Source organism: Culex quinquefasciatus, chromosome 1, assembly GCF_015732765.1.
Source record: "Culex quinquefasciatus strain JHB chromosome 1, VPISU_Cqui_1.0_pri_paternal, whole genome shotgun sequence".
Classification (NCBI taxonomy): domain Eukaryota; kingdom Metazoa; phylum Arthropoda; class Insecta; order Diptera; family Culicidae; genus Culex; species Culex quinquefasciatus.
Genome location: NC_051861.1, coordinates 51,918,821 through 51,945,240, shown reverse-complemented (window position 1 = coordinate 51,945,240; position 26,420 = coordinate 51,918,821). Strand labels below are relative to the sequence as shown.

The window sequence follows — 26,420 nt, the reverse complement described above, 5'->3', positions numbered from 1 at the left end:
AATCTCGTCTCGAAAAATGCCACCGGGACCGTCTGGGATCGAACCCAGGCCGACTGGGTGAGAGGCAATCACGCTTACCTCAACACCACGGGTCCCCGTTGCAGTCTTTATTAGTTTTAAATATGTTGCTGAAATGTTCAATATTTTGACATAACCTTTCTGGTTTTGGCGTGCAGTCTTGTCGAAACCAGAAAGATTAAAAAATAATCAGTCGTTGCGAACCCGGATTTTGACATAACTTTTTCTTAAGTGAAACATTCAGAGGAATCGATTGTTGATAGTGAAAACCAGCAAAATGTACTTTATATAATTTCGATGGAGTAGAGAAGAGAAAGTTGAGTAAACGCCTTGAGCATTTCAGCAACATATTTGAGATTAATAAAAACAGTAAACAAATAGGGTGAATCGGTCTTAAACGGGCTTTGCGCAAATTTTCGCGGATTCTCACCAATCGATTCCTCGGAATTTTTCACATAAGAATAATCTTGGTTGAATGTTCTAATTGACCGTCATCAATTAAGTCTCGATTTTTCCTACTGTGCATCGCTGGCGCCGGTTGTACTCGCTATCCAAAGGTCGAGCCCTGGGTGGATGGCTCCTTGGAGTAGAAAGAGGTTTGGGTGCCCTCCCCATTCAAGCTTTCGGGCACCTAGGTTCGAGCAGAAACTTGTAATAGAGACCACAAAAGACCTGGGGGTTGTTAAAGTGGATGGTTGGGTTTTTTTTAGACTCCAACTTTAACTCTAAAAACTTTCCGACTGTACCAACTCCTAGTCCGGTTCCGACTCCACATGCTTGCAACTTAATTTCCTCGAGAATTTCCCGTATGGCACGCAGTATTTCCTTCTTCGCACGTGGCACAACGACCGGTCGGGATTTTTACCTTTGCCATGCTTAGAGAAGCGAGAAAAAGTCTCAGATCCAGCGCGTGAAAGGAAAATATGTTAATGACGAGAGATTCTCTGCACTCTCACCCCCACCTCCCACAGCTTCTTCCGGTGGTGGAGGTGCAAGTGGTGAAGTGATGGTGGTGGGTATCAAATTAGAGCGCGCTACTACCTGCGCTCAAAGAATCCTTACTTGGGCGGGGAAAGAGCTTGTAAAAATTGAAATAAAACAGGAAGAGTATAAGAAAAATGTGTGCTCCAACCCGCTTCACGGTGGCTCGTCGAGATAAGGAAATAATTTCGAAGAAGCGCTCCGGGCAGAATTCCGTAAGAGGCAAATCAAGCCCCCGGAATGTAATGAGTGCGATGTTCCGAGGTGGGATAATCACTTTGGAAAATTTCTCAAATCAAGCGCCCGTCCCTTGTAATCAGAGATTTGAATTCTGACGAGTTAATTTGCCGTTTGTGGGAGTGCAGGGGAGCTCTGAACGACGGTCGTGATTGAGTTTAAAGAACCCCTTTTTCTCGAGTGGATCCTTAGTAGGGCAGGCAAAGTTATCAGATGAGACGGTAAAGGGAAACTTAGACTTATTGTAAACCTAAAGTGGTGTCCCAAACTGATTGGCTAAAACATTGAAGATTTTGGAAAGTAATGATTGTTTTACCCTTTCTCTTGCATTTTGACTACTAGACACATAAAATAGCTATTCAATTGTACCTGTGGCCAGTCTGCACCTCTTTTTTATAAAACTAGAATCATAACTCTTCCAAAAGGGGTGCTGGGTAAAAATCAGATGATAAATGCATTTTTGCCGCAGGAATGCCACTCAAAGAAAAAGAAGGACGCACATTTTTCACAGAATCGTCTGCAAAAGTTTTCCTCTACTTTGCTCCAGGAATTAACCGTCGCACTTGATGTAATCCGCATCTGGTGCCCGATGGGACACGCACCTGTTTGGGAAAAATGTTTTGTCGTCCTTGGATGCGGGTGTGACGACGTTACCTTGAAATGACCCAAGGAAAACCGGGAGGTTGGTGGTTTGTTTCGTTTTGTTTTGTTATTATTGACTCATTTTCTTGAGAGGAGAGGGAGGTTTCAACGATTATTCGCGATACCGTCGTCGTCTCCTTCCGTCGGACGGGGAAGTAAATGTTGGCCCCGGTCTAACCAAAAGGGATAGGTCGATAGCTCAGTCCAGGTGTAGGAGTCGTCTCCCTGGGTCCTGCCTCGGTGGAGTCGCTGGCAGGCAGTTGGACTCACAATCCAAAGATCGTCAGTGGATGGATGGATGGAAGCTAAAATGTGAAAAGAGGTTTGCAATTGCCTCAACAATCAAGCCTTCGGACACTTAGTTTTGAGTAGGAATCTCGCAATCGAGAACGCCAAGGCAATGCTGTAGAGCGAATAATTTAATTTTTTTTTGGATGGCGAATATTCAAATTATTGTAAAAAACGTTACTTAATCCACCTTTAGGTGGTTGGTGCGTTCCTCACATTTAGCAGGTAATGCTTTTCGAAATCTATCTTTCTATCGAAAGGTAAGTAAAACGTCGGTCCATTTGCGTGAGAGAGGTTTTGGGTGACTCACCACACATAACCTTCGGGCGCCCAGAAATGAGTAGAAACTTGCTTTGCTTTTGCTTTCCGAAATAGACACAAAAGGGCGGACCTTTCAGTATTCAATCAATTTCATTATTCATACCTTCAGATTGCGTAGTCAGATCATCATAATTCAGGGCACTTATGTGCTTACAACTTATGATAGGGTACTCAGAACTTCAATCTGTTGTAATCGTTGGAAAGGTCTTATGTTTACCTATCCAACGACAGGTCGCATGATAGATCCGGACAACGTTTTCATCAATATATCTGAGATCCGGCCTTAAAAAAGTACATAAACAACACTTAAGTGCTAATAACTTTTGATATGGTAATCAGATCTTCAATATTTTGAACTCGTTGGAAAGGTCTTTCAAATACCTTTCTAAAAATGTACCCAAGCAGCATTTATTGTCGCCAAGCCTTATTTGCAACTAATTCAAAACAATCCAATATTGCTCAGGCAAAATGTACGCAACACTCCTGGTGACAAAAAAAGCGCACGACAACAACGCGATTGGCAACAATAGCCAGATAGTTGTGAACGTGTTGCAGCAACGTTTCCTATGCGATGCTAAGTTTTATAGGAGAAATCGATGGTGTTGCAACAATGTAACAAATATGTTGCAAATATGTCACCATGGTGGTGAAATTTTCGGTTGCTTGACATCAAACGTGCAGCCGAAATGATTTCAAGCGCAACAAAAATATAATTAATTTCTGAGTTAATATGTTTCCGCTTTGGTTTCGCTACAAAACAAAAATGGATAACGTCATGATTCGAATTCCCGGACGCTTCGAAACCCGGACACTTCATTTTGTTTTATCAATTATTTGGATATAAGTTCGCATTATGAATGCAAAAACTGTGTTATTTGATGAACTCCAACATCAATTTTCATTTAAAGTTTGTTTGAACGCTGTAGTTAATGCCAAAACAATTAAATACAATATAATTATAAGTTTACCAAAAATGCGAAACATTTCACTTGAAATATTTCATAGAGGTTCGAAGCACCGGGAAGGCAAAGCAGAAATTTATGGTTTTGATTTCCTTAAATTCTAGCAAATTTTTATATAAACTATCGATTGTTTTGATGTTAACAGCTTATTTGAGACCTAAAGAATGCCATTCACTAACATTTCAGTCCAAATTTGTGCGATTCATAAGTAAAATCGAGTGTCCGGAATTCGAAGCAAAAGTGTCCGGATTTCGAATCAGCTTTTACCAGTGTCCGGGATTCGAAGCACAACAAGTCATCTTAATTTTGAAATTCTGATGAAAAATTGTTTTAAAAGACATATTTTGCATGCATTTTCTTGAAACTGACTGTTGATACTACATCCTGATGATATTTCTGCATTTCCAACTTATTACATGATTTTTTGCCAGCTATAACAAAAATGATATGCTACTAAGTGTCCGGATTTCGAATCATGACGTTAAGTCTCGAAAAATAAACCTGTCGCATTTTTTGTCGACAACAAGAACAATTGTTTTTCTTAAATGTATAGAAGGTTATTTCTATGGCAATTCCAAGTTAACCGAGTAGAATTGCATTCTGCTCAGGATTTTTTCATGCGCTCTTAATCTTTTTAAAATTTGCTGTTTTTTCTGGAGCCATTTCAGTATCAAAATTAAAAAAAGTTGGCTAAAATATCTGAAATTATTTGGGCTTCAATCCTAGCTACGCAAAATGACAATTCTGTAGCAAAAAGTTTTACAAAATGAGTTAAAATAGCTGAAAATTGATTGTTAAAATATGTTTTTCCAATCAACCATCATGGCGCTTTGTATGCACAGGGGTGTATTCAGGAATCTTGATTAAAATTAGGGGTATAAAAATTGTTGTATATGAATGTCAAAGTTTAAACAAAGAATCTGTCATGCTCACGTCAGTTGATGTTTACATTAGGAACGAGCAGGATAGACTGTTTGTTTATACTTCGGCAATGGCTATATTTAACTGTTTTACTTGAAGAAGTTTTCATTGGGAATGAGAGAAAATTAAAATTAGCATCACAAATCACAATTAATTTTGCTCCGGATATTTCAAGTCTACCATACATTTTCATATCTGTACTCACGCAAATAGAAATATTTACAATAGATTGTTGTGAACGAGAGTTAAGACAAGTTTAATTTATAAATCTACAGTGATTATTGATTAAATCTTCTTGACATAAAACGAGGTAACACAAAAAGAATTTTTTTGTAATAGTTGCCATGAATTTATATACGATAATATAAAATAAATTTTGCACAATTCCAACCAATTTAAGACCAATTAATTTATTTTGGAAAATATATTAATTCCATATTTAAGAACAAAAAATTATATATTTCCTTTGATTTGTTTATATCAATTCAAAACTAAATACAAACAAAAAATTCTATTGTAAAATTTCATACTAAAGCTCATGCAAAAGGGTGGGTGCGCATTTTGAAAAGTTCAAGGGGCTCTCCTGCCAAATATCAGCGCATTTGATGGTAAACTGGCTGCGCGCATCAGGGTTAAAGTTTACAAGGGATTTACTATGGGAAATTTCGTCTTTTTGTGTAAACGCTCCTACAGGTCTGAGAAAATCAAACGGCAACTTCTGGTATGGTTAAGCCTAATGGCCTATTTACAATCACTATTCTTAGATAATTGAAACTTGACGTACGGATTGAAAAAAATCTAAATCTACGGTAAGTTGACTGCAAGTTTTCTAAGTTGATTGTAAATGACGGTCGTAAGTTACGTGCTTTTCTAAGTAACATATCTTTTTTACTTTACTTAACTATTCTAAGCTAAGTGATTGTAGATAGGCCATTAGAGGAATGGTTTGGAGAATACTTTTCACACAACCAATGCGCCATGGGTTTCCTATGTACATAGGACATTTTGAAAAAGTAAGCGAGAATTCATTGTACCTAGAGCTAGCGCGATATGTTAGGCAGATACCAGCTACTAGATATCAAGGAAACGAGAGGAATCACAAATCCGCATAAATAATTTCAAGACTGTTCAGGTGTAAACCGAAAACGCGATCAAAAATTTAAGTGGACGAATAAGGCTCTTAACTGCATATTTATTTGTCGGTGTACAGGACGCCGTACAGTTTAGTCATTTTCTGGCGTACATTTAGTTTTGAAGCCCAAAACCAGTTAGGCCGTTACAAATATTTTTTGAAGTTTATGTCTCTCGACTGTGACCAAAGTCGAGGGAGGGGTAAAAAAATTAAAAAGTATAAAACATTAAATAAAGAGCCATGGTTTCATCATTCAAATGAAAAAAGTGTTTTAAAATGCATTAACACACCTGTCCAGTTGCTTTGCCATCATTTGTTTTCAAAATATCAAAGTACACTCAACCCCCGGTCGTTGGTCACTTTTTCGTTTGACACTTTTTTAGTTTGTACCCCGTTGGTTGGTCAATGTCAAACTAAAAAGTGACGAACTGTCACTTTTTACACGGCGCTCACGCACACTATCTAAACAAACGTTTGGTAGTGTGTGTGAACTCCGTGTAAAAGGGGTGTCAAACTAAAAAGTGACCCCGTTCGTTTGACAACAGTTGGTGTCAAACCATCGGGGTTTGAGTGTATTGACGAAAATTTTATTTTTTGCGAAAAATTAGAGCGCCGCGGGATTCGAACCGGCGACCTCTGAATTGTGAGTCCAACGCGCGGTCCGATTGATCAACACGGGCGGGACGAATTGAAAAACAAATCTCTTTTAAATTTTATTTTCTTGATTTTTGTGCATCTACATCAAAGACCAATATTGTTTACTTTTTACTCTTTGGTCTGGCAGTTTTGGTCTGACAGATCGTTATTATGAATGAAGCATAAAACCTATTAAAAAAAAATTGATTAAATGTGACAAGATTTCTGAATCATTTACCCTCAGTACGTCCCTGCATATGTCTCTTTGTGCAAAATGTCAAACTTCACTCCTGTTGCAGCAACGTTTCAGATATGTAGCAACTTAGTTGAACATACAAATCGAACACCCCAAATTGTGTAACGTTGTGGTAACATAATGGAAACATAAAATTTGCAAACATTTCATTTGTCTAGAGAACTGTCAAACGAAAAAATGTTCTCGTAATCAATCATAATTTTGGCGAGAGTCAACAATATTTAACAAGAACTTGAAAAGAACTGTGTATGGTAGGTGTCGAATAAAATTTCCGGATGTTGGATGGTTCTTGGTGGGTGGTTTCCCTCCCCATTGTAAAAGGCAAGTGAGACGAGGAACCGGGCGCGGGTACTATCAGCTTTAGGCTGATTTCGGCTCTCCTGCACCCCACGGAGGATGTTGCGTTGGGTGGTGGATTACGTACTGGGGTCCGTGTCGGAACCGGGGAAAAGTCTTGCCAGGAAAACTGATGGACAAGGCTGCCCACCGGCGGGAAGCTCAGTGGCTACCGGTGAGCTTTTTGAGAAGCCCAAGTTCCCGCTTTCCGTGTGTGTGCAGAGAGCCGACTTTGTATCCAACTGCCGAGTTTTGAAGGTCACCCGGAAAATCACACGAATTAGTTTATGATTGATCCGGAAAATTCTCCTCAGCATAATAAGCCGAAACATTTTATGAATAGTTGAAATGTTATTTATTATTTTATTTGCCTGTCGATAGTCAAAGTTGTGTTTATGCCACGGCAAACGATATTGACAGTAAGCTTTATCAAGAAAACATTGCAGCAACTAATTCGCAACATTCGTCGCTCAACATGAAGAAAGTTTATTTCTGTTTCAACATTGGTACAATAATGTCACCGAAACGTTGCATTAACAAACAAAATCAAATTGTTGCCCCAGCAAATAATGGTAACTATTTTATGAAGAGCTTTGTTTCGATGTTACATTTTCGCGAATTGCAACATTGTTGCTCCCTTGTTGTAACTTAATTGGACTTAGACGTTTTTAGCATGTTGCGCGATGCTGCTTGGGTATAACATGCCAGGTTTTCTTTCAAAAACCACCCGTTTTACAATCTTCCGGACTTTTGGTAAAATCGTTTTTATAGCATAATTTTTGAAGTACTTAATTAAACTTTATAATTTTTAATAGCGACTTATGGGACTCCAAGACGGATCGAATGAGACCAAAACAGACAAAATAGGTTGAGTCAGTGCCGAGATAATCCAGTGCAATTTTTTTTGATCAATATCCCATCACACACATAGGCATTTGCTCAGAATTTAATTCTGAGTCGATATGTATACGTGAAGGTGGGTCCAGGAGGTCAAATTAGGAATTTCATTTTTCGAGTGATTTTATAGCCTTTCCTCAGTGAGGTGAGGTTTGCAAAAATGTGGAAAATGTGAAAAACAAAAAAACATATTTTATCAAAGGTCTGAATTTGGTCCGGGAGGTCAATCTTAGAAATTTATTTTTCGAGTATTTTTATGGATTGATTTTTATTCTGAGGACGTTTCCTTGGTATAAAAAAGTACTTTTAAATTTTTTGTCAGATTATGTTTTTGTAACGTTATGGATTCTGAAATACATTCATTACGTCAGGGTGAAGTAGTGGGCAAGTTAAGAATCATTTTTTTTGCCAGAATCCTCTAGCTTGATTTGTAGCATTAAATATAAATAAAACTCTAACGAGAAAAAATTATTATTAGTTTTATTAAAGACACTAATAATAATTTTTTCTCGAGAAAAAATGTTTTGTGAAGAAATCATCAACAAATTTATTTGCTTTCAAATCAGAAGTAATTGAAACTGTCCACTTCCTTAAACTTTACTACTTCTACAAATACGACAACGGTCCATTCTATTACAAACCCTCATAAATTAAGGCTGTAAGCTCATTAAATTTCAGTTGCAGAACCTCACCACCACTTGAGTCTTCTAACCGGTTTCCCTTCTCTCTATCTCTCTCTCTCACTCGTGTTATAGACGGAACCGATGGCTTTTCAATTCTCCCGCTTGCGGCGTTACTTACCGGTGCCCTGTTCACAATCGGCATCGCCGTCCTGCTGGTGGTCGTGCTGGCCATACGGAGAAAACGTGACGGTCACGGGACCGGTCTGTGCGACGGCAAGGAGAAACATATGGGTAAGGATGAAGAGCATCGCTGGAAGTTTGTGAGAGGGGTGGAACTTCAAACATTGCACAATTGAGCTAACTACCTCTTCTCGTTTTCTCGCCAGGCATGGATATCACCGTGACCACACCGCTGGAGATGGGAATGGGACAGCAGAAGTATGTGGTCGCCTATACGCTCAAGCAGGGCGTCGAGAAACAACCGGACATACTGAGCGCCCAGAAAACGCAAGGCGCCGCCAGCATACAATCGATAAAGGACATCCAGAAGATGGGCTCACCGGTGGGCATAAGACCCGATGCACTGTGTAGTGGGCCGAACGGGGGTGGTGGTGGGCTGGTTGCAAAACAAAGCACAATTTATGCCACCCAGAGTTACGACCAAAAATCGACACCTTCCAGTCGACAAAGCACGTTGAAACGGAACGATACTTCCAACACGTACAGTTTGCTACAACAGCAACAACCGCCGCATCATCTCCAGGGAAAGCCCCCACCTGTGACGTCCGCCACTGGTTTACCGCAGTACACGACCGCCGCCGGCAGTTACACAAATTGTTCCGCCGGGGGCGGTGATCTGCTGGATTATGAGAAACAGTACGGAGGTAGCGGTGGAGGAGGTTATTCAACACTCCAGTACAATCACAACCCGCCGCCACTGGTGGATCCGTACAGCTACAAGAGCTCCCCCGCGGATCCCGTCGCAGCTGACCCACTCGACTACGACAAGAATCTCGATTACAGACTGCTTAACATATCGAACGAGATTAAGAACAACTCGACCGCCAATCATATCGAATATAGGAACAATAACCACCATAGTAGTAGTAATTTACAGCTCGGAAGCAGTAGCAGTAGACCGCCACAAACCGGCTCAGGTGGTCCCAATCCAGAGTACCGGTATTCCGGCTCGGAGTACGCCTCGGATCTGATGGATTTTAGCAACGTACCGTCGCCGTCTTCCTCCACCAACGTCGGGGCAACGCTGACCAAGAACCGAAACCGGCAGCACATCATCACGGACACTCTGCCAGGACCGGAGAGCTGCGTGTAGAGTTGCCACCGTAGAAGCTTCCTCGTTGGTGTCACCGTTGTCGTCTTCTATGTATAGTAGGATCGTCGTGATTCCGTCAACGACTGCGGTCGCGCAAAGCTTTAGTCCCCTACCCTCACATTAACGCTCGCACGGTGGCCAAAATATCGTCATTTGAGATTAAAACGGCTCTTTAATTTGGATTTGTGTTTTTTTATGTTATGTAAATCCTAATTTACTGTACATTTTCGTATAAATGTCCCATACGAAGAAAAACTAGATTCTCTTCGGATGGTGGAATAAACTGCATATCGATACCGGTGTGCTCTTTTGTACTAAGCTTGCTGGGATTCCCTTCTAGATAGAACAAAAGAACACACCGGCATCAATATGTTTAGGTCTTTTCCAAAAGTGCACATTATTTCGAACCAAACTGCAGCATTAAAATTGATGGAAATTCATAATAGCAAACTCAACGGCCAATATCGACAATTTTATTTCTTAGTATTTTTTATTATTTGACTAAACTTTGTCGCCCTTCCCTATGACCAAAGAATCCAATGACAAAATGTGTCATTGGTTCGCTCATACTACTCTCCATTCAATTTTGACATGTCGTCTGCTGTGTGCTATCTTGTGACATAGACCATTTTGGTCGAAAATGAGTTAATGATGACGTTTTGCTATACATAACAAACACTACAAGATACTTTAACCCGATTTTGGAAACTCGCTTCCGTTTCCCGGACATCGCAATACACACTTGTGACATAGACCAATTTATCATCAAAATGATCGTGCACACTTGTGACACGTCATACATGTTGTTGGAAAATGAGGAAAATTTTTCTTGTTTTTCACAAATTTATGTTGAAACACTTTTTCTGAAGGCAATGTAATCTTATGTTTTTGAAAATGTACTGATTAAGTCGGTTAAACCATTGATTTAAGCCTGTTTTAGTTTGTATGGGAATTCTGTGCACACTTGTGACACGTAGTACAAATTTACTTTCAAGGCACACTTGTGACACGTGCTTTTCAGATTTTTGTTTACATAATTCACTGTATCTTTTAACTGGTGTAACCAAATTAGTTGAAACTTGGAGCGTTTTTTAAGCGATAGTATACAAACCAATTGCTTCAAAAAGTTTGGCTCTACCATTCATAGTTTTGAAAATATTTATCATCAAACTTTAAAAATCGATTTTCTCGAATAGTACTAAATGGTCGTTGTCACAAGATAGCACACAGCTGACGATGTGTACATACAGAAAAGGCACGTAAATATTAGAAAATTTATAACATTTAAAAGAATTTTCTTATCAATTTGGTGTTTTCAGCATGACTAAGCTGAAAAATTTCGTTCCTAAAACAAACCCTGTCATTTTGGAAGCTGACTAAAGTTGAGGTATATTTTTGGCCAAAAATAACCTCTCAATAACTCAACTTATTAATATTGTTTTTGGAATTGCCCGAAAATGTTTGAAAATCTGAAAAAAATTGCAGCATATCAATACGATTTCCTCGAACAAGAAACAAAAGACTTGTTTTTACCATATCGTCGCCATCGTGCTAACTTGTCGTACGTGCATTTTGGGCCAAATTGAGTTAAGAACGCCATATTGTGCAGCTCACAATGCCTCACCTTTTGACCGTCACAGATCCCCAAAATTCGATTTCAATCCTGAGATATTCAACAAAAACCGAAAAAACTCCGTGCATTTTTGTCACTTTATTTATGAAACTAGTTTGAATCTTGTCGTGCTATCTTTTCACTCCATGAAAATTGATGTAAGTGCGACAAAAGGCCAAAGGGATTTCAGGCCAGGAAACTCAGGATGCGTTTGACGCACGTACAAGCTAGACTACCGTAAACATTTGTAATTATAACTCGGGACTCCAGCAACCAACTTCAACCAAACTTTGGGACAATGCACAGAATGGTCAGCCAAACAAAACTTGTTTGTTATTGTTTACATTGCGTGCTCTCGTTTTTGTATATTCAAGGTTAAACATTAAAACGCGTTTTTCTCAGAACGTCGAAATAGCGGGTGCGACAAGATAGCACGACGACGTCGATATCTTTATATTTGAGCATAATTTTAGTTGCATTTGACTCAATGTCATCCCCTCTAAGAGGTGGGATTGGGTCAATTTTCGAACGATTGGCGTTTAAGGTAGAGTTCAACAAACTCCACCAAATTTTAGGAAAATGTTAGTAAACTACATAAGAACAATTTTATGATAAACGATTTTCAATTTAAGAAATTACGAGAGGTATATCGGCCCTTCTGAAATGTCAGTCTTGATTAACAAAAATCAAAATATTGTAACAGGTTGCGTTCCAGGTGGGTAGGGGGTATCGCTCATCTGTTACGATTTGTTTTGAAGAGGGGAGGGGGTAAAAAATCCTACATTTTGCGTTACGTAATAAATGAACGCTCCCTATCTTAAGTGAAAAATAATAGAAATAAATTTAGAAACCTACCAATCAAACTGTTGAGTAACCATCGAATGGTCGTTTAAATTTCTTACCAACGATTCTTTGGACACCGTAGCTTGTGTTTGTCGTTTGCTAGTTGAATTTATCCAAACCGTGTGCGAATGTTGTTGTGTTACGTTTGTTTGAGAGTATTATAGGAAAAAAAATCATACCCACATGCGCGGGCAGAATCGCACCCACATTAAAACAGTTGTTTCCCGCCCCGCCGAAAGGATTTTAAACAAAGAGTTATACCGTTTTCTGTTGGTTCACTTTGAGAGGTTCAACATATCCACTAGCATCAAAACCAATACGTATCATCCAGTTGCAGGAAATTTGAAAAAAAAAACTTTTTTGTTGGTGCAACACAAACTCACACACAACTGTATCAAACAATAGGAGAGTGCTTTTAAATACAAATGTAACGTGTAATCGAAACAAAACTATTTAGAATCCCATGCAGTTCACACTACGTCACCATTCAACAAAAAAAAAAGTTGTTTTCAACCCAACACACAATCACGCCATATTATTTGGGGAAGTTGAAATTACATCCTTAGCTAAATGTACCTCGACTACGTAGGAGGAGCGCAATAGTTACACACACACACACTCGATGGAAAGAGAAAAAATGTCTTCCACAAATGTAAAGTAGGAAATTGAAAACAAGCTCTCGATTAGGTGTGTAAAATGCAATCGAAAAATTCCAACTGATTTGATTTCGTTTTAGTTTCTATACTGAAACTTTAAACCTGATTTGGTTCACAAAATAAATGATCAAGTAATAAAAAAACAATGTTATGGAAAAATAAACGAAGAAATAAGTTTCTCAGATATTTAAGTTGAAACGGATTGCAACCAATTGTATGATCAACACAAGAACTGTGACTTTTGAATGTCAAATAACCAGATTTTTTACGGATACTCAACTGTCACCATTCACAAAAAAACGAAAGTAATTGTTTACTTGTCATATTAGAATGAAGTTAAAACAAAACAAAAACCAAAAAAGTAAACAGTTTTTGAGTCGAAGTTAAGTTTTTCAAATTTCTTCAATATTTTACTGGAAAGGATCAGCATATTTCACGAATGTTTCATATTTTGACATCAAAACTAGTTTCAGAGTTATTATATTCGGATGAATGAGGCATAATAAAAACTGTTTGTGTTTTTTTGACGCATCATACAAAACTATGTTATTTTTACTAATCTGTATGTGGATCCATTAGTGTGACCCAATATGCATATAACCACTTGAAGTATTTTATCAATGCCTCATCTTGATTTTGATTTTGAACTGATATGGCATGAAATTTATGCGTTTCCTCAATGAGAATGACACAAAAATCCACTTTCATGGTTTGACATACCACTTCATGCTCTTGTGGTGAAAGTTACATGGTTTGTAAATGTATGACAATATCGCGCAACAGCTATGCAATTTCAAAACTTATTTTGTGTTTGGCCCTTTATTTACATATCAGTAAACGAACATATATAGCAGCGGTGTGCTTCACAAAAATCTTTTGTATGTCTCAATTAAAATTCAAATATCTAAAGTCTAATATCAGTGAACCTGTCACGAAACCCAAGAACTGAATCAAAACATTAGCTTGAAAATAAAGCCATCACCCCTTAATTCTGTAAGATAGTCCCTTTATTCACTTGTTACAAAATCATGTACCGTAGATGACAAACAAAAATTGTATAAATACACTTATTTTTATTTATACACATGCATTAGTAGGCAATTTGTAAAAAAAAGGTGATTCCATGAACCAAGATCACTGTAAATACTAACCGGAAATGCTCAGTGGCGCAAGTGACTCAAACTCTCTTTTAAAAAAATAGTAAATCGTGTACAAAAAATACCCTTCCCCCTTTGATTGAAATGAACCAGCGAAATTCGTCGAAATAATCTATTAGTAAGGATCTGGCAGCAGATAAAAAACAAGTGAAACATCGTTAGCAAATAAGGCAATAATAAAATTCAATGACAACGACGCAAGTCGAAATGCAGCAGCTTCCGGCCGCGTGCAGGTAGAGAATTGTAAATAATATTTATCGACGAAGAATGTTAAGAAAGTTGCGTAACGTGCTTTCCCTGACTGAAAAGTCCGTCGGACGTCCGTCGTTTGTCGTCCGTGCAATCGTACGACGTCGCACGACAATGTCGTGCGACATTCGCACGAATGTCATACGGTTTTGCACCAAAATGTCGTATTTGTCGTGCGATCGATCATCGAAATTGTTCGACATTGTCGTACGACATTCGACCGACATCGCACGGTTTTGTTATTTAGGTTGTCGTGCCTTTGTCGTGTGCTGTTTTTTCAGGTTTTTAGGTTATGTTGCAGTAAACAAATAGATGATTGTTTATTTTTAATTTATTTTATTTTTTTATGTAATTTGCACATTTCCCCACAGTAAAAAATCAATTATTTCATTATATTTGTTGTGTCGCGGATCTTCACGTACATCTTGGTGTCGTCTTCCGGTTGGTCTTCCAGTTCTCCTCGTCGCTCGGCATCTTGGCCGGAATTTTTTGGCGTTGTCTTCCGGGTCCGGATTTTGTCAGCCATCTTTTCGAGCCGACGCCAGCGTGCGGGGCAGCATCTTGATCAAGAAGGACTATTGCTCCTCGACTAGCCGCAGATACGGCGGGGTGCGGCGCCACCGTTTATGTCCCATGGATTGATGGCCACCGGAGTACGGGACAACGTCGGTTTACGCACTTCTGGAGCAGGTGTTTTTGCGGTCGTTACAGCTTCCGTTCAACAAGCTGCGTGGGACAACACGGAGACGCTGGGTTGTTAGCAGGATCAGATTGTAATATTTTTGGTTACCTGAAAAAAGATAAAGTCATTCGATTGAATAATCATATCCAAATCATATCTAGAGTTTTGTTGTTAAAACAAAGGGAATCTCATGACAGATATCATACTCAAAAAATCTGTGAAAATTAATAAAATAATTAATTGTGGAATATTCAAAAGTTTAAATTTCAATGTAAAATTTTGAAAAAAAAAATAATAATTAAAAAAGTAGTTAATTAAACCTTATTTTTTCAGAAAATAAAGATTAAAGCAAATTTAAGACAACAAAATATTCTAACATTTTAAATTTCAAATTAAAAATCAACATTAACGCAAGTTTTATGGAGAAACCCCACCTGGACCTGTTTAAATATTTTTGATTTTTTAAAATTAAAATGCATGTGTTTCTGAAGACCCCAAAGTCCATGCTTTGAAGAAGCTAAGAACTTAAAAGACTTTAAATAATTTTAAAATGTTCGAATGTTTAAATTAATCGTAAAAATTCAAAATATCTGAATAATTTAAAAATGAAATTTAATGTTTGATATTTTTGAAATTTACAAATATCATGAATTAAAAGAATACACTCAAAACCCGATGGTTTGACACAAACTGTTGTCAAACGAAAGGGGTCACTTTTAAGTTTGACACCTATTTAACAAACGAAAAAGTGACCAACCACCGGGGGCTGAGTGTAATACAACATAAAAATTTAAGAGATTAAAAATTGTAGAACCTAAGAATTTCAAAATTATAAAAAAAAATTGTAAAGAATTTAGAGTTTTAGAACCTTAAAATTCTGAAATACTAAAATTCTTAATTTCTATAAATCTTTAATTCTAAAATTTTAAAATCACAAAATTCTAAAATTAAAAAAAAATAATCCTAAAATTCTAACAAAAATCTAAAAATTCTAAAAAAATTAGAATTTTAGAATTTTAAAATTTTAGAATTTTAGAATTTTAGAATTTTAGAAATTTAGAATTTTAGAATTTTAGAATTTTAGAATTTTAGAATTTTAGAATTTTAGAATTTTAGAATTTTAGAATTTTAGAATTTTAGAATTTTAGAATTTTAGAATTTTAGAGTTTTGGAAATTTAGAATTTTAGAATTTTAGAATTTTATGTGTTTGAAATAAAAAAAGATATTGCTTTTACCTTTCTGTAATCTGCATTTTTTCAATTTGTTATAATTTTATTATAAATATTTTTTTCATTTAAAAAATATTTTTGTAAAACTTTTAAAAAATACTTAATTTTTTGTAATCTCCTTCGTTTTCAACCTTTTTATTTAAATTAATTTTATTTTTTCGGTAAAAAAATTAAATATTAAAAAAAACTGTAAAATATTAGAGAATTCAGGATGTTGGTAGTTTTTAAATATTGAAACTCATCATCAAGATATTCCTGGCGGAGCACTTAAAATCCGTTTTTTCAATGTTAACTACTTTTTAGGTAATAAAAACTGTATAAAAAGTTCTGGGCCTTAAAGGGTTAAATCAGAGAAAACTAAAAATTTCTTCAAGGAGTTAATTTTTGATTTGTCAAATGTTAAAGTTTTTTATTATACAATTCTGAAGTCCAATAATCATAACACCCAATATTAGCCCTCATACTTCCAGTCTTCCAAGCTCACTCCCGATACTTTGAAATGCGCCTCTTTCATCATTTCGATGACTTGAAGCAACAGTTCTATTGATTAAAACATCCGGTGGATCAGAAACGCCGCCACGAGATGATTATTCTGTACCCCTTTTTCTCTTACCTTGGGTAGAACTTTTGACATTCGGTGTTTCATCCTCCTCCTCCTTTGGAATGAACCATATCCTCCATAAGCTCGGTTCCTTCCGGTCCTGTCTTCCGCCACGAAGACCTGGCCCGCCGGATTCATGCGTCTCGTCCTCCTCCTCCACCGCCACGAAAACAAAATTCTGAATATCTGGAACATAAGAAACTATAATTTGGCCACTTGCCCACTCCGGCCGGAACTTTCCGACAAAAAAAGAAGCACAACTTACCGGTCAAAATCCTTCCGAAGCCCAACATCAACAATAACTGGTTCGATTCGGTTGTATTCAAGTCCAAACAAGACCAACTGAAGAGAACTGTCAAACTGTTTGCGTCGACGAAAATCGTGACGTCGAATTGAAGGGAAATCGATGGAAAAAACAATGTCGGGCATGTCGAGTGTTTGTCGTACGTTTGTCGTCCTTTCGACCAATCGATATCGAAACGGTGAAACCAAAACCGCGCGACAGCTTGTACGACGTGCGACATTTTTCAAACAGGGTTGGAACTGAGAGATATCATGCATGCTCTAATTAACTGAAATACACAAAACGAAATGGTGTTTTTATAAACTGATTGTTTCATTTAAATTTCCGAAAAGTACCTTAAGCAAAACTTGTTTGGTATGCTTTTTTAGTTTGATTTCAATTTCAACTAAAATAATTTCAAGCTAAACAATGTAAACGGGACAGAGCCGAAGTGTAAACAAAGAGTCTGTTCTGCTCGTTCCTAATGTAAACATCCACTGACCTAAGCAGCTCTTTGTTTTCACTTCGGTTCGGTCCATTTACATTGTCTAGGTTTTTTTTGAATGCGTTCTATAAACATTTAAAACGCAATAGGTCATTTAAAAAAAAACTTCTTCACAGCTTAAAAAGTAATAATCCAGCTGCGTGTAAAGTGCTGGGTGTAAAATAAATATTGCATGATTTTATGCAAAAACGAAACGAAACTATTGGCACTACGCCCCCCGGGGCATGGCCTTCCTCTAACGTGGGATTTCTGCTCCAGCGCCTCTGACGAGACAGGAGAAACCGGGACCGACGTTTTACTTCACCATCCGATAGAAGCTCAGTGGATAAGACGGGAATCGAACCCGCGTCTCATAGCATCATCGGGATCGGCAGCCGAAGCCGCTACCCCTGCGCCACGAGACCCACCCAGAAATTTTTTGCGATATAAGGGTATATAACATTTTTGCCCATTACCGACAATTATCGACATTACCGACGGCTGAATGATTGTATTGCAAAAAAAAAAATCATAACAGAACGAGGATTGAACCATCAACTTCTTAGATGCTAATTCGACACACAACCACCGCGCCATGGACGCTACCACCGCTTGAAGAATTGAGAGGGACCTACGACCAACATATTCTTCTCTCTAGAGTGTTGCTCGGAGACGCGCCAGCTTTATATGTGTTGGTGAGAACTGCAGATCGCTGACATAGGCGGATGGCGTCGCTATTTTTAGACCACGTTTTCCACTTTTTCTCATCGAAACCGACTACTTTATCGACTTCTTTTGCTGGGCGAGATAGGACGCCGTCTATTTTTAGACGATGACTCAGAACTTTTCCACTCTTGCGCTTAAAAAAACCAGATGGCAGCACAATGAAACGCCACGTCCCTATGTTTACGCGCGAGCAAAAATGAGCTTGCTGCAAAAACTGTTATAAAATGTAACATTTTCTGCAGCAAATCAACTGTTGCAGATTTTGATAAATTTCAATAAATTTGGGTGTATGGGAAACCTACTTGACCGAAATGTCAAGCTGATATATGCGTTTATCCTTATATCTTTCCATCGTTCTGATGGCCGAGTGGGCTAAGGCGCCAGTCCTAACTGATGGTGCTGGGTTTGAATCTCGTTGGCTGTAACTTTTTTTTGTGTTTGCAAAAATTCTACATGCAATGTGTAATATTAAGTGTTTATTTTGACGAAAGTGATGTACATGCTTTTGCATGCGATTTTACCATCGGATTTTTTGCTGTGTAGAAATGTTTTAAAATCATCACCAGGCACGGTGTATTTTCCGACATCTTTCAGATAAAAAATCGGCAAGTCTGATATTTGGCCGGGACCCGTGGTGTAGGGTGAGCGTGATTGCCTTTCACCCAGTCGGTCTGGGTTCGATCCCAGAAGGTCCCGGTGGCATTTTTTGAGACGATTTGCCTAATCACACCTTCTATCGGTTGGGGAAGTAAATCGTCGGTCCATTTGCGTAAAAGACTCACCATTCATAGCCTTCGGACGCCTAGACATGAGCAGAAACTTGCAACAGAGACCACAAAAGACCCGGGGGTAGCTTTGCTTTGCTTTTTTGATATTTCCCAAGTAACATTTTTTCCAGGAGTTCTACAAGAGCTCTTTAAGATAGCTACAGCATAGCAGTTTGGACCGTGGTAGGATAAAATTCTCTTCAAATCTTCTTCAGGAGTTTGGAAGAGTACTTGAAGAGAGTTTTATCCTACCGCGGTCCAAACTGCTATGCTGTAGCTATTTTGAAGAGCTCTTCTAGAACGCCTGAAAAAAATGTTACTTGGGTTGGCACCATGAAAGAAGGGCTCTTTCCCGACTTTTTGTGGTATAAACCAAAATATTTCGTCAGAGGGGCTAGAGCAACTTTTTCGGTTTTCTAAGATATTTCTTCAGAAAAGTCAATGAAAATCGATGGATTCATGATGACATCCATGACATGGGAGACATGGGAGACTCTGAATCACATATTTGATGTGATCTCCAATACAAAGTTTACGAACCAAATTTAACAGATTTCTAGCTTTCTTTGAAACAGTCCGTGACCGAATGGTTACGCTGTCCGCTTAGTTAGCGAGTCACATCATTTGATTTAGTGGCAATTTTTTTTTTAAATAATTTGTCTTGTATGCAAACGTGCCGCTGCACTGAAAACGTTCACCCTGCGCCGCTGCCGCATGACGAAACTGGCCTTCAACGCCGCTAGTTCCCGTTACCGCCGATACAATCGTTACAGGTACAACGTCTACATCCGTAAGACCCAATCGCAACTGCGGCGAAATCCCAAGAAATTCTGGACTTTTGTTAAATCGAAGTACAAGGAACGTGGCCTTTCTGCAACGATGGCGTTGGGCGATTCGACTGCAACTACAAACGACGAGAAATGCGAACTTTTTGCCAGACACTTTTCGTCCGTATTCCGGGAGCCCGAAATCATTTCTTCCACTCATCATCTTGACGCTGTTTCCCGTGATCTGGTCGACATCAACACGTTTGTCATTTCGCGTGACATGATCGAGAAGGCGACGAAGAAGTTGAAGTCATCATTCTCACCAGGACCCGACGGAATCCCCTCTGCTGTTCTCAAGCGCTGTGCAAATCAACTGATCGAGCCACTTTTGGTGATATTTAACCTTTCCTTGCGTCAAGCCACATTTCCAACAGCATGGAAGAAATCTTTCATGTTTCCAATTTTCAAGAAAGGTTCAAAGCGTTCCATTGAAAACTATCGAGGGATCACGTCTTTGTGTTCCGGTTCTAAGCTTCTAGAAATTATCGTCAGCGATGTGATCCTGTTCAACTGTCGAAGTTACGTTGCACCGGAACAATATGGGTTTATGCCGAAGAGATCAGTGAACACTAACCTGCTCGAGTTTACATCGGTCTGCATTGATAACATTGCCAAGGGACGCCAAGTCGATGCAATCTACACGGACCTGAAAGCTGCTTTTGATCGGATTGACCACGATATTGCACTACAAAAGTTCTCCAAACTGGGTTTCTCGCCGATGCTATGCCGTTGGCTAGAATCTTATCTCAAAGGTAGAATCATCCAGGTGAAGATCGGCGCATCCGTTTCACTGGAATTTACCAACGGCTCCGGCGTAGCTCAGGGGAGCAACCTCGGTCCAATAGTTTTTTCCGGGTTCTTCAACGACGCCAATTTCCTGTTTAGCGGAAACTGTAAGCTATCCTACGCCGACGACTTTAAGCTGTTCATCCCTATCGACACGTTGGCCGACTGTTACGTGCTACAATCAAGGCTGGAAAAATGCTCGGAGTGGTGCGGGCACAACCGCCTGGAACTGAGCTCCGCAAAATGCTACGTCATATCCTTCAACCGGAAACAAAGTCGAGAATTGTTCACATTTGATTACCATCTCGGTTCTCACGTGCAAAGGAAATTCGTCTGGTTTGCTCTGAGACGCCTCCCGTGGAATAATCCTACACAGCTACCAAGCTATGAAACTCGGTACAACCTGCTTGGAATAGAGACGCTCCAAAACCGGCGAACAATCTCAAGGGCTGTATTCACTGCGAAAGTTATTACCTCTGAAATCGACTCCCCTAATCTTCTTTTCCAGTTAAATGCCAGAGTGCAGCCAAGGAATCTACGCCCAACCACTGGATTCCTCTCACGCCCGTTGGTCCGTACGGTTTATGCGGAAAACTCCCCTATTCGTTCGCTGGCCACAGCTTTCAACGAGTTCTACCATCTGTTCGACTTCCATGAACCTATGAGCCGATTTTTAGAAAGACTTCGAACTGAACTCCAAGATCGTTCTCGTTCATCTCGTCCTGCTGAGACCCCGCAACAACGTGCATCAAGAACAAGAAGATCTAGCCGTTAAATCATGTTTTGTTTAAATTTATGTTTTGATAACTTGACTATATTTATGTTTGTAAACTTCTTATTAGTTTTAAGTAACCAAACTTCATTGAGACCACCGGGTCAGATGATTTCAAATAAACAAACAAACTCACTATCTAAAGGTCGTCAGTTCGATTCCTTGGGTGGATGGAAGCTTAGGTGTAAAAAGAGGTTTGCAATTGTCTTGTCAATCAAGCCTTCGGACATTTAGTTTCGAGTAGGAATCTCGTAATCGAGAACACCAAGGCAATGCTGTAGAGCAAATATTTTGATTTTTTTTTATTTAAGTCACTATAAATGTGAAGTTTTACTTATGGTTTCATTTTTGATGTTATGATTTCTACTGTTTTTAAGAATAGTTCATAGGACTGTTTATTGACATGGTCTGGCGGAAAGTACACTGATGCAAAAATGTGTTCTTGTCCTGTAACAGTGGCTTTACCCCAGATTTGTTCAAATTGATTATGTTTTTCAGTTATAATTTCTTTTGGATTGAGTCTGGCATTCATGGCTAAGTGGACGCCGCCTCCTGACTTTGTCATTACTTTGCCGCCTATTAAAATTTGTAAAGAAATAAAACAAGCAATGATTTGTGATTTGTTTTTAACTAAGTAAGTGATAATATGTGGTGATATTTAGTCCAGTTTCAAACCCATTCAGCTTTTACAAATATTCCTTGGAAGCTCAAACGATTCAAAAATACCAAGGAAACTTGCACGCAAGCTTTTATCCGATATTTCAAGACAAGGGAATACTTATTATCCTGCACTGCTATGGAACACGCTTGGAAATTCACAGACATGCGCAATAGGCACCATTCATGAACATAGTAGTTGATGTTGGACTCGCGAAATATTTCGTTTTATGTTGGTAAAAGCTCTCAGCCTTTATTTAAATATCCCTATTTATGAGTTGTAAAGGTTACTAAAAGCTCGATATTTTGTCGTAGCTGAGATATTTTATCCATTGCTGAAAAATCAGTTTTGAATAAAGCTTTCGAAGGCACACGTTATTTTCAGTTGCAATTTTTGCATTTGAAAAAGAAATCCTGGTAGATAAAAATAGACTATTAATACTCGAAACACTTGAAATATTAAGCAAATAGGGGAAATTTTCATATTTATGGCAGGTCAGATTTCTTACCAACTTTAAGTTACTCTGTGAAACTTTTGAAAAAAAAAAAACTTACTTGCTTACTTCCCAAATCAGCGATTTATTTATTGATTTCAGAAGCAAATCCTTTTCAGAAGCTGTAATTTCATGTCAAAATGCTGTTATGCCAAATTAGGTGTCCAATAGAATTGCAATCTGTTCATTTGAGTTGGTTTCAAACACTAAGACTAAGGCTTAGACTAATAATACATGGATTTAATTTTGTTTGCTGTTAACTGTTAATTACAGATGCAATTTCCCACACTCGAATGATGTTGCAATTTTTACTGCAAAAGTTAAACATCAACCTTAGTATCGTTAATTAGTGTGACACGTGGATGAGATAACTTGTAGCAATTATGAAGACTTTTTTTTTGCTCGTAATAATTTTCAATCATCTGTACGGGGTAAAACAAGGTTAACAAGTTATGTTAAGAGTTTGTTCATAAAAATAATTAATTTCCTTTGTTTGTCACGCTATGTTAAGGCTGTGAACTGCCATGTTGGCCGCCGGTTTTTTTGCACACTCAACGACCCCAAATAAGACAATGCATAACATTTTGTTCGTGATTGGATTTGGATTCGAGTCCATCAATTATTTTTAAACAATTTCAATTCGATTTAATTATACGGAAAAAGCATATATATTTGATAGTACAAGAATTTCGATGAAGAATATGTAGGATGACAAATGGAAATACGTGATTCTTAACAATTCCTAAAACTCATCGCTCATCGCAATAGTACATGATGTTCCTGGCTGAAACTAAATTAAAAGAATTGCAAAAGTCGGATGTCGTGCTTCCTTTTCCGCCCGTTGCATTTTCTATTTGCTGTTGTTGCCACTGTTGCTCGACGAGCTTGCAGTTTTCAGCAGTTTTGCTGTGCAATGCTGAGGCAGGTGCTCGAAGTATAAAACTGAACGAAATTAATGAAAGCGTCCAGAGCTGCTTTTGTTTCCAGTGCAGCTGCAGCAAAGACGAGAGGAGACAAGTCTAGAGAAGAGTTTGCTGGTTGGTTGGTTAGTTAGTCGTTTTTAATTTTTCCCTCCAGAAGAAAGAAGCTGTGTACTATAGCTGTTTGTATGTTTGTGCTGGTTTTTTTTCCAGGATGCTAGATTTTTTCCTGCACGCTTGCAGTGTGTTCCGGTGCTTGAGAAAATCCACTCTCATTCCACAACTGCTGGCTTCTCGTTGTTCTCCAGTGGTTGGAAATCCGTAACAAAGCGAACCACTATCAGAGGTGAACTAACGAGATAAAAAGAAGCGCATCGTAAAGTGAAAATAACAAAATCTAATATAAGAAAAGTCACGTGAAAGGAAAATAGTCGCTGAGAGAGTTGGCGGAAATGTTTACGACCACTGTGCTGGGGCTCGGGCTGTTACTACTCCTCCAGGTTGGACTCATCAGCTGTGAGGAACCGAGGCGAGATGCTGAAGTAGGTTGATTAAAACCAGCTCTAGATAGAAGAGTACACGGCTAGCAAAAAAGAATCATGTTTTATCGTATTTCCTTTCTGTTTCAATTTACCGTCAACAGTACCCTCCACCGGAGTTTTTGGTGAAGATGAAGCCCATGCATGATGAATGTGTTGCAGAAACAGGTGCCTCCGAAGGTACACAGTTCTACACGTTGTTCGTCAGAAGACGAAAACAATCGCTGATAGTTTCGCTTATTTCCTCCCCCCAGATGCCATCAAGCGCTTCAGCGATCAGGAGATCCACGAGGACGATAATCTGAAATGCTACATGAACTGCTTGTTCCATAAGGCCGGCGTGGTGAATGACAAGGGCGAGTTCCACTACGTAAAAATCCAGGACTTTTTGCCCGAATCAATGCATCTCATTACGCTGAACTGGTTCAAGCGATGCCTGTACCCACAGGGCGAGAATCTGTGCGAGAAGGCATTCTGGCTGAACAAGTGCTGGAAAGAGCGAGACCCGGTGCACTACTTTTTGCCCTGAATACATTCAGCGATTGTAGCTGTCAAGAAGAGTAAATTGAATTTCGTATTGTTTTTGTTTACCAAAAATGCTCAATGCTTATATCGATATTATGATATATGATATTATGAATGATGGAATGCTTGATAATTTAAAATTTAAATTTAAACACAAGCAAAGTTACATTGCGAAATGTAAACAAGAATGGTGCAATTTTCGATAAATAAGAGCTGTTTTCGGATGCCTGCAAAACTAGCAAACACAACAATTTATGAAACAAAAAAAAATGGTATCATTTGAGCCCCTGTGAATAACATTGTGAGTTTTGAGCAAATTTTGCATGTTTTTCGACCTTTTTTCATTTGGTGCACCCAGCGATAGAATAATCAACATTTGTAGAAAATCTTTGGATGTTCATCAAACAATCCGAAGAAAGCTTGGCTCTCCTCTCTCGCGCACGAAAGATCAGTAAAAGGAATCTAAAAAAATCATCATCTTGATTATTCGGCGGGACATCATGTTTGTTACACTTGCAAGTGTAATGTCACACCTGTCACATTTTGGGAGCGATTTTCTTTTACTTGATTTGCCTCCTCTTTCTTTTGCGGATGAAGAAAGTTTGCAAACGAAAATGATTTTTTTGCGATTATTTCATTCCTGGGTGAATCAGACATATGAGCAACTAAATATTCAGGAGTTTGTTTTTAAATGTATGAAAAGTTTCATTGAAACCCTTATTTTAACTAAAACAAAAGTACTGTCAGTGAGGGTGACTATGGGTCAAATTTTTTTAATAACAAAACCAATTTGAATAACATCGAAAATCTTCTGCATGAAATTTGTCCTCATGCATTTTTTGCGATATAGGGGTGTGACAATTTTGCCCGTTACCGACAATTATCGACGTTAACGACGGCTGTTTGGTTGTTTTATTTATCACTCAAAATAACGATTTGGATTTTTGGCCACCTGCTTGTATGGAAACCGTCCATATTGCTGTGTGCTTCTTGCAGGTGCGGCTAATGAAGCTAATTTAGGTAATCTCAAACACTTAAAACTTTAAAATTCGATATCTCTGGAACGAAACAAATTCATTTTTGTCAATAAGTACGATAGTGAGGTCAAATAAAATAAATAAACTGTGCTATCTTGAGTTACGGCCATTTCAAGTTTTCAATTGCGCCATAAAGATAAAACAAATATCTTAATCTAAATTTTGATCACGAAAATGGATTCTACGCCCAATTTCCTTCTAAATTGAGTTTAAGACCGACCATCTAAGATTGTCCCGCCCGTGTTGATCAATCGGACCGCGCACTGGACTTACAATCCAGAGGTCGCCGGTTCGCTCTAAAATTCTTTGTGTAAATATGGGTATTCGGCGCCGTCGCTCCGTGCCATACTTTCATACACTTAGGAGCCCAGGGCGGCGAAGTCCTTCTAGACAAAAAGGAAGACATTAGTGGTTGGTACTAGCAATGGTGGCCGACAGCTATAAAGTCAACTTCGTTTTTTATCTAAGATTGTTGGTTTTTGAGCTATCGTTGTTTGATAATAGTGATAATAGGGTTCTTGCATGTTTCGATAGTATCAATAGCCCTGCCAAATTTTCGCAGGATCGGAGAAGGTAATTTTAAAATTTGCATTTTTTCTTTTACACTTCAGATGTACATAAACTATATGAGCGTGAGGAAGGCACCTACCACCTAAAGATGGATTAAGTAACGTTTTATTTAAAAAAAAATCAAAAGGTTTACGTTTTTCCCACAGCAATCACTTAGTCGACCCGCCCGTGTGGGTCAAACGGACCGCGCACTGGACTAACATTCCAGCGGTCGCTGATTCGAATCCCGCGGCGGGCGCTCTTAAATTCTTTGTGTAAATATGAGTACACTTAGGAGCTCAGGGCGCCGAAGTCCTTGTAGATAAAAGGAAGACACTAGTGGTTGGTACTAGCAATGGTGGCCGACAGCTATAGCGTCAACTTTGTAATCACTAAGTCCAGTTCAAAGATGCTGCAAATGTCAAGATGGGTGAAAAATGT

At 38.6% G+C, this 26,420-nt stretch overlaps 2 protein-coding genes across 2 annotated transcripts in view; both read left to right on the top strand.

The window, feature by feature from the left end:
- LOC6039306 overlaps positions 1-10,282 on the top strand; it is a 423,209-nt gene extending 412,927 nt beyond the window's left edge. The window contains exons 16-17 of the mRNA XM_038248130.1: positions 8,383-8,541; positions 8,637-10,282. Of these exons, the coding sequence (XP_038104058.1) occupies positions 8,383-8,541; positions 8,637-9,583 (1,106 nt within the window). The 3' untranslated portion in view covers positions 9,584-10,282. The remainder of the gene's footprint in view (positions 1-8,382; positions 8,542-8,636) is intronic.
- A 13,019-nt stretch (positions 10,283-23,301) lies between these two features.
- LOC6039308 (pheromone-binding protein-related protein 6) lies at positions 23,302-24,465 on the top strand. Its single transcript, XM_001848887.2, has 4 exons — positions 23,302-23,454; positions 23,543-23,871; positions 23,973-24,048; positions 24,123-24,465. The coding sequence occupies exons 2-4, from the start codon at positions 23,782-23,784 to the stop codon at positions 24,395-24,397; spliced, it is 441 nt and encodes a 146-aa protein (XP_001848939.1). The 5' UTR covers positions 23,302-23,454; positions 23,543-23,781; the 3' UTR covers positions 24,398-24,465.
- The last annotated feature ends 1,955 nt before the right edge of the window (positions 24,466-26,420 follow it).